This window comes from Miscanthus floridulus, chromosome 7 (genome assembly GCF_019320115.1).
Source record: "Miscanthus floridulus cultivar M001 chromosome 7, ASM1932011v1, whole genome shotgun sequence".
NCBI classification, from domain to species: domain Eukaryota; kingdom Viridiplantae; phylum Streptophyta; class Magnoliopsida; order Poales; family Poaceae; genus Miscanthus; species Miscanthus floridulus.
The window spans coordinates 124609910-124622703 of record NC_089586.1 but is presented as its reverse complement, the minus strand read 5'-3'; the positions used below and the strand labels follow the sequence as shown (position 1 = coordinate 124622703).

The 12794-nt window shown below is 42.0% G+C and overlaps 2 protein-coding genes across 5 annotated transcripts; one reads left to right on the top strand and one right to left on the bottom strand.

Annotated features, from left to right (window-relative positions):
• Positions 1-5318: 5318 nt before the first annotated feature.
• LOC136467844 (uncharacterized) lies at positions 5319-8107 on the bottom strand. Of its 2 annotated transcripts, XM_066466637.1 has the most exons (8): positions 7838-8107; positions 7169-7271; positions 6835-6914; positions 6398-6727; positions 6155-6228; positions 6028-6070; positions 5855-5923; positions 5319-5601 (listed from the first exon to the last, which is right to left on the bottom strand). In XM_066466637.1, exons 1-8 carry the CDS (start codon positions 8105-8107, stop codon positions 5587-5589), a joined length of 984 nt encoding a protein of 327 aa, XP_066322734.1. In that variant the 3' UTR covers positions 5319-5586. The 2 variants fall into 2 exon arrangements, 1 of the variants encoding a protein (XP_066322734.1); XR_010761642.1 differs by lacking the exon at positions 5319-5601 and having other exon boundaries at positions 5857-5923; positions 6155-6235.
• A 648-nt stretch (positions 8108-8755) lies between these two features.
• On the top strand, positions 8756-12485 carry LOC136467843 (uncharacterized). Of its 3 annotated transcripts, none has more exons than XM_066466636.1 (5): positions 8756-8890; positions 9071-10614; positions 10695-10786; positions 11837-11917; positions 11993-12485. In XM_066466636.1, the coding sequence occupies exons 1-2, from the start codon at positions 8851-8853 to the stop codon at positions 10156-10158; spliced, it is 1128 nt and encodes a 375-aa protein (XP_066322733.1). In that variant the 5' UTR covers positions 8756-8850; the 3' UTR covers positions 10159-10614; positions 10695-10786; positions 11837-11917; positions 11993-12485. The 3 variants fall into 3 exon arrangements, with proteins under 3 accessions (XP_066322733.1, XP_066322732.1, XP_066322731.1); XM_066466635.1 differs by having other exon boundaries at positions 10695-11760; XM_066466634.1 differs by having other exon boundaries at positions 10695-11917.
• The last annotated feature ends 309 nt before the right edge of the window (positions 12486-12794 follow it).

Sequence of the window (12794 nt, the reverse complement as noted above, 5' to 3'; positions counted from 1 at the left end):
GATATTCTTAACTCTATTTCAATGATCTATATCTGGACTTTTGTCAAAATATCCCGGATACGTAAGCTACGTCAAGGTAAGTTCTTACTTGTACATTTATTAAGCTTCCAACAGCTGAAGCATATGGAACCATGTTTATTTGATCGATCTCATATCGGTTCCTAGAACACTGAAAGTTTCCAAATCTATTGCCCTTGACTATAGGAACAGGTGTAGGTTTACTCGCATGCATACTTTATTTCTTTAGAATCTTTTCTAAATATGCCTTTGTGATAGTCCTGATACCCCTTTTCATTTATCACAATGAATTTCAATTTCTGAAATCAATGAGGCTTCACCAAGATCATTAACATTGAAACTTGAGGACAAAGACTTCTTCTCCAATGGTAGATTAACATTACTACTAGTGAGTAGGATGTCATCTATACACAAGATGTGGAAAAAGAATTTTCCATTCTCAAACTTCACATAAACGCCATTGGCCTTCTAATTTTCTTTAAACCCAAACTTTCTTATCATGGATTTGTTTTAACTTATAAATGGATTTCTACAGGCAGCATCCCATATGTTCTTTTTCTTCCACGACAAAACCTTTGGATCGTGCCATATAAATGTTTTCATATAAATCTCCGTTGAGGAATGTTGTCTTTACATCCATCTGATGTAACTCTAAATCATAATGTACCAATAACACCATTATAATTCTAAAAGAATCCTTATATAAGACTGGAGAGAAAACTCTCATCGTAATCTATTCATTCTCTTTGCGTAAAACCTTTTGCTACAAGTCATGCTTTATATCTTTTCATATTTTCTTTGGAGTCACATTTTGTCTTGTAGACCCTTTTTGAGCCTACTGTTTTGGCTCCATTAGGAATTTCTTTTAAGTTCCAAACATCATTGGTATTCATCGAATTCATTTCGACTTCCATAGCTTCTTGCCATTCAAACGAGTAAGCGCTTCTCATGGCTTCTTCAAATGTGATGGGATCACCTTGCATTTGAATTTCTTCACTAATATAGACTTCATAGTCATTAGAAAATTGGTTTACTAATTCTTTGAGACCTTTTAGGGCCTCAGCTACCGGCACTTTCATGTGGGGTTGTTGTTGCTCTTTATTGTCAAGAGGTAATTGATTCTACAGGCTCCTGTATCACAAGATCTTTGTTTACATTATTCATCTTCTTCGAAGAGCCAACAACAGGTGTTGTAGAAGTCATACAACATCAACAGGTATCGAGAAATTCGTTGTTTTGAATCACTGAAGTAGGCACGTAGTCCCGCCTTTCTTCAAGTCATAGGTCTCTACATAACGCGCTCCCCTAGATCATCCTATCTTTTATAAAGATAGTATATCTTCTAATTTCTTATTTGGGTTCAATTTGTTAAAACCTTATATGGCGCTTTAAGCACCACCTTAATATCTTTGATGGTGACTACGCTATCTTCCTCTCGGAACTTTAAAAAATCTAGGAATTTAGCTGTTTCTCTACTAAGGGGTATCATTGTTATGACTGACGGTCACATTCATCAAAAACTTTATCTCACTCTTAATGAAGAGTACACATTCATCATCTTTATCTCACTCTTAATGAAGAGTACACATTCATCAACATATTTATCCCACTCTTAATGAAGAGTAGTTTCTTAATTGATCTTAATTTTTACTTTTAATTCATCTCATAATTCTCCCCCTCGAAATATGGCATGAACTTTACTGCCATAATTTTGAGAACTATTCAAAAAAATTATGAACGAGGAGACACTTATGACTTACTTCATTATTTCTTGATCCATATAGGAGTACACTGTCCACTTCAAGAACTCAATGAGGTCTTTTATGAGCGGTGCTTTTGCAAGTCACACTTGCATCTTTTCTTATCATTTGGTTAGTATTGACCATGACGGTGTATTTTTTATTGTGCCATGGTCAATACTAGAATAGCATAAGAGCTATCCAAACTTCTCTCGCTATGCAGGGTGGATTAGCATTAGTACTATACCAAACTTCTCCCTATGCGGGATAAATCTATATACAAACACGCATGCTTAATCCAACGTTGGTCAAATTAGACATACATGTTACTTATTGCAACTCTTATCATAAAAACATTCACTTATACTTGATTTTTCAATTAAATCTCTCCGTTGGTTTCAATTTAATCAGAAAATTAATAAACTAATAAAAACAGTCCTGAACTGGCTTGACTCAAACCTTTTCATTGACATAGTCCAGCATTGCAGCCCGTTGACATGCAGCCGAGTGATTTCATCGGTTAAATAAACAAGGTGCTTCTGCATCAATTCTACGTCACCGTTGGGCAGAAAATAGAATTAATGTATAAAACTCATAAATCAACTTGAAATACATATAACTACTCTTTAAAATTCAATTCTCTAGTTGGTTCGAATTTAATTAGAAGATAATCAACATCATTGCAGCGGAAACATGATAATAAAATATATTCTATTAGTTCAGGAGCATTTCTTGGTCCTTATCTACTCTCTGAAAAATTGACCATGTTGGTGTAAAATTTACCAGAGATTTAAATTTTAAACTTAAATTCATTATAATAATGTTATCATCAACGTTGGTCAGAAAATAATAATATCATAATCTAACATAAACAAATCAGACTACTCCTCTAATTTAAATTTTTCCGTTGGTTCCAATTTAATTAGAGGATAAATATAATCATAATTTACTAAAAGTAACTGCTCTTCAAATTAAATTCTCCCGTTGGTTCGAATTTAATTAGAAGATAATCAGCATTAAACTTTGCAGCGAAAACATGAGAAAATTCTTTATCTACTTTTCAGAAGCATTTTACTGTACTCATCAACTCTCTGAAAAAATTATCCCGTTGGTTCTAATTTTGACAGAGATTTAAACTAAAAAATCGCTTCTAAAAATAATAAAACAAAACTCGGTGTACTGTTCATTTGGCCCGGCCTAGGGAAATAGTCCGCGGCCCAGCTGCAGCAGCAGCGCGCGCCCCGCTCGCACGCACGTGCAGCGCCTCCCCCGCGCCCAGGCCGCAACCTAGGCCTGGGCCGGGAATTCACTCGTCCGCCTAGGCTGAATTCGGCCTGACTTGCTCTGAGTCATCGATCGCAATCGAATGGTTGTCCGGCCATCTCGGTGGATCAAAACCGCCTGCGGCCGGCTCTCCTCGGAACCCTAACTTCATTCGCTTCTCCCCTTTCTCTCTGTACGCCGCGCACATCACACTGGCTGCCGACTATGGCGGCCAGGGAAGAAGTGGTGGTGCCGCCGTGGGGCCACTCGCCGGCAAGCGCACTCGTCCGAGGCTAAGTGCGCCGCCATCGAGCGGCCTTACGACGTTGCCCTTGACCCCGAGCTCGAGGCGAAGGGCCACGTGATGGCGTGAGCTCCTCGACCGGCGGCTCAGGTCTCTGCCTGCACGATGGCGTTGCCTTCGTTCCCGCTCAAACGACGGTAGCGCCGGCAGTGAGGAGAGCCCAGGTAGGTCCCCTCCCGCACTCTGACTTCTATTGTTGGGTTAGGGTTAGGGCTTGATCCGAATCAAATCGAATCACCTCCATTCTTTCTTAGGCGGAAGATGGTGGTGCCGTCGTGGATCCCTTTGCCAGAGCTCGCGTGTGTCTGTCACGCGGCTCCGTCGAATGGTCTCACGGCGGTGCCCTTAGGCCAGAGTCCGCGCGCGCATAGAGGAAAAGTAGCGATGGTGATGTGTGGCTCTCTTCCCGCGCGTCGTCGAAGCGGCGGCGCGGTCTTGTTCCCGCGCGACGGCGGTGGAGGAGCTCTTGTGAGCCCCCCTTTCTCAGTCTTCTTCCTTAGGGTTAGAGTTTTGGGAAAAAAATTTCTATTCAATCTCCTTCTATTTGCTGCCCCGATCTAGATCTACACCATAGAAAAACTTGGCTCTGGTACCATTGATAGATAAATAGAACCTCTAGGTGTTGATCTAGTGGGTAAATTCTTGGCTTAGGCAAAGAACCTATTGTGTACCTCGCCAAGCAATGTCGAGGTAGAGGTATCTTGACGCGCCCGCTAGGTCACCGAAGGTAGCAGCAGTGTAGACGCGGACCAGTGGCGACGACGAAGGCGGTGTGGGCATCCCGTCGCTCACAACGCGCCCCTTTAGATCGGCTTAGGGATAGGAAAACCTATGGGGCGCTGGCGGCTGCAGTGAACCTCGTACTTTGCGCCCCGGCTCCCACCTTCTTCTCTATAGCGCTGCGTGACGGAGGCCCATCAGCCAGGAGAACGGCTGGGCGCCTCCGATCAGGGCGTGGATCAAAGGTCCAATTAGCCATTGGGCCAACTGGTGGAGATCAATCCAACACTAATTGCCACCGGAGAGCATACACACAGAGAGTAATGATGCAAACAAACAACAAACAACAAAGCCCGTCAGTCCAAAACAAGTTGGGGTAAGCTGAGTAATGATGCAAACCATGAACAAAATTTTTTTTGGGGCACACGACTGCAATTCTATTTTGAGATTCCATCGGTTAAATTACGCTAAGTGAGATATGAACTTACAGTAAAAGTTTAATGAATGTTTCATCCCCATTAAATAAGATGACAAATCAATAAACAAATGGAACTATGTATTGGAGGGAGGTGTTTCATTAATAAATTCAAAACTCTCTTAATGACGCAGGACCCTCGAAAACGACAAATGAACGCTCCACTGGGAACGACAAACGTAGCGTTCAAGGCTCAAGGCCTCAAGCAGCCACTTCATCCAGAATCAACATGCCCACTCTTCTCTTGTCCTTTTTGCAGTGTTGCATCAGTGTTGAATCTTCTCTTCGTTCTACCAGCTAATACATTGCTTTCCCTTTTTTGATATATCTTTTTCTTATAAAAAAAACATTGTACAAATCAACCAAATTTTACATCAATCTAATACAACAGTTACAGATGCAGTCTCTTGCTCTCTTTCATGAACGTCAAAGAGAATTAGTAACTGAGTATCAAAGTATCAGCATTCACACTACAAGCATCGTGACATCTCCATTCATATGAGAATGCCAATTGGCTAAAGAGAGAAATGTTGTATGACAAGAAAAAAGAGAGAATATTCTGATATTAGTGATATGGCTATGTTTAGAGCACAAGGGGCAAAGTATAAAGGTTTTCAAAGAAAAAGACAAGTTTACGTGTAATTTTTGTGTAGGTGCATTTCATTTATTTTAGAAATCTTCCCACTGTTCCAAATTATAAGTCGATTTGTCTTTTTTAGTATATAGATTTTGCTATGTATCTAGACATACATTACATCTAGATACATTTACATAGTAAAATTGATGTACCAAAAAAAGTCAAAGCAACTTATAATTTAGAATAGTATAAGACGGGGCTTCCAGCCTCCAGGCATATAGCAAGACGAGCAGAGTTAACTTTTAAGCATCTAGCTAGACAATACTAGTCACAAGACAAATGCGTCAGTTTCCAAAAGAAGCTACAGACAAAAAGAATTCAAGTTGGACAAGCGCACCACACTGTCAACAATAAATTACAGTGACAGGGATCTTGTGGCAGGACTACAGATCATGCTAAAAGGACCACCGTCATCACGCATTCTAAGCTCTTAATAGTCCCCATCCTGCAGATGTTTAGAAAGAAGAGCATGAGCGGTGCACCTGTGGTATCATAGTACCCTCCCACCTATGCTAGGATAACACAAACTCCCAGCACATTACGCTTTCATGAGTTATATGAAGCAGAGCAGATAAATGTACAGGCAATTCTGACAAATACCAGCAATTCTGGTAGTGATATAAGTTTCTACAAGATTCAGCGATCTTACACAAATGCAACAACGAAATGATGCCATGTCGAATAAGCATGCTACATACCTCTAATTTTGACTTAGCTTCAGAGTCAAATGCCTTGCACAAAATCTCATAGCTTTTTTCAAGTCCTATCTGAGAAAATAAAGGTATCCATGTAAACCATGATAACGATATGAAGAATTTCCCATGCTTATAAAAAGTTAAGTGATACTGTTGGTTGGAATGTTGAATAATACCTGAGGATCGACTCGCGATGGTGAGGTACTAGATATCACATATCTGAAAGAGTGAAAGAATTAGACTAAAAGCAGAGCAGTACACAAAAGATTAAGCAACCATAAGGTAGACATCTAGTGTACATACCTCAACTTGGTATAGAAAGCCATCGCTTGAGTGTTAGCTTTCTGAACTGTTAGCATCACAGCTCCCATTTGGTTCTGCATGCTTATATAAATAGTTTGGATTGTCATTCTTAATGAGGACAGTGATTGAACTAAAAACACAAGAAGTGGAAAGAAAAAAAAAGTGCAGTAACAGTTCATATCAAGAAAAATATTCAGAAGATATGAAAACTAAATAGTTAGGATGGTGAACAGATCACATTACCTTGCAAGCCATCTGTTCAATCAACTGCATCATAAACTTCCCCAGCCCCTTACCCTGGGCAGAAGGCTCCATTTGTAGTTCATACACATAAAGAACAGGCAGCTCCTCTTCCACAACAAATCTATAGTGTACAAAACCAAGCAAGCAGCTTTCACTACATGCCGCATGCATATGTTCCACCTCCGTGCCTTCCTTCATGGAATTTTCAGTAATAAAACCATTAGAATATTGCTTCACAAAGATATATCGTGCTTCTGGGACAACCATCTCCCGACGCTTAACTTTCTCTTCTGAAGGCCATTCTGCTCCATAGGGTTCCTCCATGTTAACCTAAAATTTGTCTACTCGCATCACATTCAAAGTGGGGAACATGTAAAAGTAAAATTTGCAATATGCTGTACTAACAACAGGATGCAGTGCAATAAAATGCATCTAACCTTAAGAAGATTTTGGATGTATTTCCTCATTGGTAATGCGAGTTGATGACCACGTCCAGACTCTAGGTACACTGAAAGACCTATATGTAAAAAAAAATGAGCTTGACGTGAAGCACCCAGCATCCAGAACACATGAGACTGAAAAGCAATAAGCACTGTGCTGAATTGCAACTGCAAAGGACTAATTTTGCTTTCAATTTTGCTTGCATGACTTCTAAAGATAAATTTTGTTTCGAACCATGGAAAACATTAGGTGTTTTGAGTGATAACATGACATTAGTAATTCAACAGTTCTGTAACTCTTTTCTGCAAGTACAAAGTCAATGTAGGTTACCATTTCTCTGATATTTATGGAAGTCAGAGAATAGAGCTAGATGGTCTTTCACAGCTACAGCTTTCCTTATAAGTTCCTCGGTCGCTTTCTTCCTTTCCAAAATCTACACAAGAGAATAGAATTATCTGCGTGAGCCCCCAATTTATATACCTATATGTATCTCCATTAGTTCTAATTAAAAGCAGATTCAGACACCAAGCAGAAAACAACAACGAAAGATGATTGACACAAGGTCAGCAGGACATGTCAACCTGGTTGATGGGTCAATGGGCGCGTAAAGTTGTCCCTATAGCCTACATTTCATGTAATGAACTATTTGATCTTATGCAGAAAATTTATCCAGCCTGAGGAGCCCAAGAACTTGCAGCGATTTCCAGCTATCTCACTCCTCAGCCAGTTGTCGAACACTGAATGAGGAGTGTAGTACCCCCGATAAAATCTTGAAGAGGCCGCTCCGTATAACGCCAACAAATAAGTATTAGAAACCTACGAGAGCTTTCCTCTACTACCCATAAGCATTACTAGTAGATTTCTCTGTGGCCATACGCCATAGCAAGCGCAACTATGCATTAATCAATGGGGGTAAAGAAAGACCAGGAAGTCGACAAGCAGGACATAGGAGCTGAGCGATGCCAACCCAATCGAGAAGAGGAGAGAAAAGAGAAGGACCTCCTTCCTACTTGGCTTCTTCTCTGCTCGACTGCTGAGCCTGGGCCTCTTGTTCTCCGCCGTCGCCATGACCGCTTCCCCGTCGTCTTCAAGATAGGAGGGCAGGCGGCAGAGGTGCGTTTCATTTGAAGGTTGTGATGGGACGGGATGGGGTTCAGAGTCACAGAGGTATGGGTTCGTCCAAAGGAGAATATGCTCACCAGATGCGGGACGGATGGATTCTCCCAAATCAAGCGGAAAGGAGCGTCCCACTTCGTCATCGCGCACCATGTGAGGCGCACCTGCGACGCCTGTCACCGCCCACCCCTAATCGCTCACCTCCTCGTCCGCTCCCGTCCGGCGCACTTGGACCTCGGCGGTGGTGCTCCCATCCGAGTCCGCTCGTCGTTCGGCGCGAGCAGGTCGGCGCCGTCCGCGTTCTCTCCGTCCTCTTCCGCGAGTGTTGAACATCCGCTCCTCCTTCCCCGTCGGGCGTGACTGCTGAGCTTCGCTCCTCCTTCCCCATCGGCAGCGGCTCGATGCGGAGGTGTGATGGTCGATCCCCTCAGCAGCGGCTGAAATGCGGATAACCGGAGGACGGGAGGATGGAAACTGTAAGGTTACTGAGTTAAATGCATAGTTGATCCACTAACTTTTAGCCATATTTTGTTTAGGGCATCAACTATGAAAGTGTTTTTCTAAGTGATGTATCTACAGTGTACACCCCTTCGTTTTTATTTTTAATCTGACGTGGATGTACACAGTGGCGATGAGGCACTAACAGCGCACATGAGCAGCATATGAGAGGGCCGGTATATTTGCACTCATGTCCCTGGCTTCTCTCCCTCATTTCATTCTCTCTTTCTCCAAAATATCATCGTGCTTGTCGGGACTGAGGGAGGCGAAGGCGGTATGGTGGATGTGGCCGCCGCCGGCGGTGATCTCCTATGAGCGGCGTCGATTTGCTGGTGAAGTAGGGTGGCGGCGCACCCGTCATTGGTGGGTGCTGTTGCGGCCCACGGCGAATTCGCAGGATGGTGGCCACCAAGAGCAAGGAAGGGGAATCCCCACCCGGTGAGTGCATCCATGACCTACTCGCAGCAATTAGTGGTTGGAAGCCGTAGTTCTTAAGTTGTGCTTGAATATGGGTGATGAGATTGCAACCTTTTGATGGTTAGGGTTTCGGATTTGGATTTTCTCCCTTTTTGTTGCCTGTTTAGGGTGTATTGATCTGGTTGTGGGTTCGTGCTGTAGGGAATGATGATGAAGACTTCACTGTAGAGTTGCATCATGGCGGGTTGTTTGTTGGTCAAGGTCAGAACAGAGCTTATGTTGATGAGAAAATCAGTTGGTTTGATCAATGCGACGTAAACACATGGTCTCCATTGTGGCTAGAAGATTTTATTTTACAGTTGCACTATCCAAAGACTCCATCAACGAAAATGCACTGGTTGCTGCCTGGTTTGTCCCTCTCAGAAGGCCTTAGGATGGTGGAATCAACTTCTGATACACTGGTTATGGCGTCACTTGTGCACAAAGTTAAGACCTTTGTAGTGTATGTGGATCATGATGGTACTCTAGATGGTTTCAATTTGGATGACATAGTGGCAAACCCAATTGCATCTTTGCCTAAGGTCATGACCCCCCCAAAGAAGCCTCATTTTGTTGACAGTAACAAGGAAAGGCCAACTGTAGATGATGAAGAGAAAGACAATGATGGTGGCAACAGTGGGAGTGATGATGACTCAGATTTCAAAGATTTAGACTATGAATTGGAAGAGGATGATGACGACGTATTTGTTCAGCGTGTAGATGACCAAGTGACAGATGAGGGGGTTGGTAAGGGGAAGGTCATAACACTAGGCAAGAGAGGAAACAAAGGAAAGCTACCAGACTGTGATGATGATGTGTCTAAAGATGATGAAGAATTACAGCTACCAGACTCTGATGGAGAAGGGGAAGGAAACTTGAGGTTCAGGTCTTTCAAGGAGAAAGACTTGAGAAATCCAATATTCAAAGTGGGCATGCTCTTTGAATCAGTTGAGCTACTTAGGAAGGCAGTCACTGAATACAATATAAAGGAAAGAGTTCAAATCCACTACTCCAGGAATGAGCAGAAGAGGTTGAAGGCACACTGTGAAGAAGGTTGTCCCTGGATGCTTTATGGATCAATTGATAGCAGAGCTCATGGAATGGTCCTGAAGACATACAATGGCACACACACTTGCCAGAAGAAGTGGAAAGTCAAGAGACTCACCTCCAGATGGTTAGCTAACAAGTATGTGGAATCCTTCAGGGCTGACCAAAAGATGACCCTAGTCAACTTTTCAAGAATTGTCTAAAAAGAGTGGAACCTTACTCCGTCAAGGTCTAAGCTGCAAAGAGCAAGAAGGCTAGCCATGAAAGCTATTTTAGGAGATGAGGTTGAACAATACAAGATGTTGTGGGATTATGGCAATGTGCTAAGGAAAAGCAACCCAGATACCACTTCCTTTTTTCTGACCTTGGAAAACAATATCTTCAGTACATTGTACATGTCACTTGATGCTTGTAAAAGGGGGTTCTTGAGTGCTTGTCGACCTATAATTTGTTTGGATGGCTGTCGCATAAAAACCAAGTTTGGGGGTCAGATTCTCACAGCTGTTGGTATAGACCCAAATGACTACATATACCCAATAGCAATCGAAATAGTTGAGGTTGAGTCATTTACTTCATGGAAATGGTTTCTACAGACACTGAAAGATGATCTTGGCATTATTAACACATTTCCATGGACAATAATGATAGAAAAGCAAAAGGTGAAGTGATACGTTGTATATTTTTGCATTGGCATTGTTACTGACACCTCTCCATTACTAATCTGAGTGCTGTTTTTCAGGGTCTCATACCAGCAGTGCAAGCAGTGTTTCCAGAATCAGAACAGGTTCTGTGTGAGGCACCTCTACTCTAATTTCCAACAACACTTCAAAGGTGAGAACTAAAAAACCAACTTGGCTTATGCTAGGTCTAGTTCAGTTCCTCAGTGGAATAGAAACATGGAAAAGATGAAAACACTAGACCAGAAAGCACATGAATGGCTTGAGAAAATGCCACCACAAACTTGGGTCAGCGCCTTCTTTAGTACCTTTCCAAAGTGTGATATTCTACTAAACAACATGTGTGAGGTATTCAACAAATACATTCTAGAGGCTAGAAACATGGAAAAGATGAAAACACTAGACCAGAAAGCACATGAATGGCTTGAGAAAATGCCACCACAAACTTGGGTCAGAGCCTTCTTTAGTACCTTCTTAAGCATGTTAGATCAGATCAAGGGACAACTAATGACTACGTACTACACAAAACAAAAGGAGGTAGGAGTATAATGGAGTGGTTTCACCTGTCCAAAAATTAGGAAGAAACTTAACAAAAACATAGAGTGGGCAAGCACCTGCTATGCAATGCCTTCTGGTGATGGAATCTTCCAAGTATAAGACAGAGACTACCAGTTCATTGTAGACATCAAGGAGAAGTGTGATTGTAGGAGGTGGGACCTCACTAGGATTCCTTGTGCATATGCCATATCATGTCTAAGGCATGAAAGGATAGTACCAGAAGATGCACTCCCAGAATGCTACTCAATTGTTTCATACTTGATTGCCTATGGACACCATATAAGGCCATGTAGAGACAAGCATATGGGAGAAGGTGAATGCAGCTGAAGTGCTCCCACCAGTTTATGAGAAAAGAGCGGGGAGACCCCTAAGTCCAAAAGGAAGCAACCAGTCGAAGTAGCTAGCCCCAGTGGCACAAAACTCTCCAAGCATGGTATCACCATACATTGTAGGTACTATGCAGGGCATAACAGAGCAACTTGCAGCTTCAGGAAGACTGGTGTAAGGCCAAAGTTGCCTACTCAAAGGAATCCTGTCCAGGAAACAGCTTTTGAAACAGCTACTGAACATGTATCTACTACCTTATGCATTGCTTAGCTAAGGTTTGAGGTGTCCATTTCTTAGAGCTGTTCTAATCCATGTACAGGTTACCATGGATGTTAATCAAGAAAGTGCACCCCTGTTAAGCCAACTTAGTACCACTATCCTTTCACAGATGCAAGAGGAGGTAAGGAGAAAACACACAACATATGCATACGTTCATCTATATTTTTATTCATCAATTTTTGGTGCTATATTGCAGTCTTCACACAGCAGGGAGCATGAGCATCAACCTCTACCTGTTAATACCTTCATTACAAACAATAGGCATGTAGGAAGGCCTGTGTCGCCTACCACCTTGACAAGCACCAGGAAGAGGAAGAATGCACCCACAGCATCAAAGAAGAATACTCCAGCCGCAGCAAACAAGAAGGTTCCAGTAGCAGCAAAGAAGAAGAAGGCTTAAGAAAGTGAAGTGTTGTAGGCATTATTTTGTATAGCAGAAACTATTAACTGCTAGCTTTTGTATAGCAGAAAAACTGCTAGCTTTTAATAGCAGAAAGTCCTAACTGCTATCATTTGTAGTACTGGCTGTAAACTCTAATTGCTAGGCTTCATGAACATCAACTGGAAGCTAGCTTTCATTCGCACAGCATGTCCAAACTGCAAATGGATTGACTAATAGTCTACAATGTAAGATTACTCAAGTTTTAATGTTTCAGACTGCTCTAGCATGGTTCTGGAATGCATGTTCAGTTAAGATGAAATGTGCCTTGTTACTTTGATTGTGCTCAATTAGTTTGATTGACATTGCAGCTTCATCGTAATAGAGATGATACATAATACCATAATACATAATGACATTGATAACATTTTTGAACAATCCTTACATGTCAGTTGCTTCACCTCTTGACAAGTTCAACAAACAACAAGAGAAGCACAAACAAGATGCACAACAACAACACACACATAGTTTTGTCCAAATTCACTAAATCTTTCACAATTGCTACCAGGTCTCTATCCTATTTCAGTTGTTCTATCTCATTCAAAGCAGTAGCTAGTGT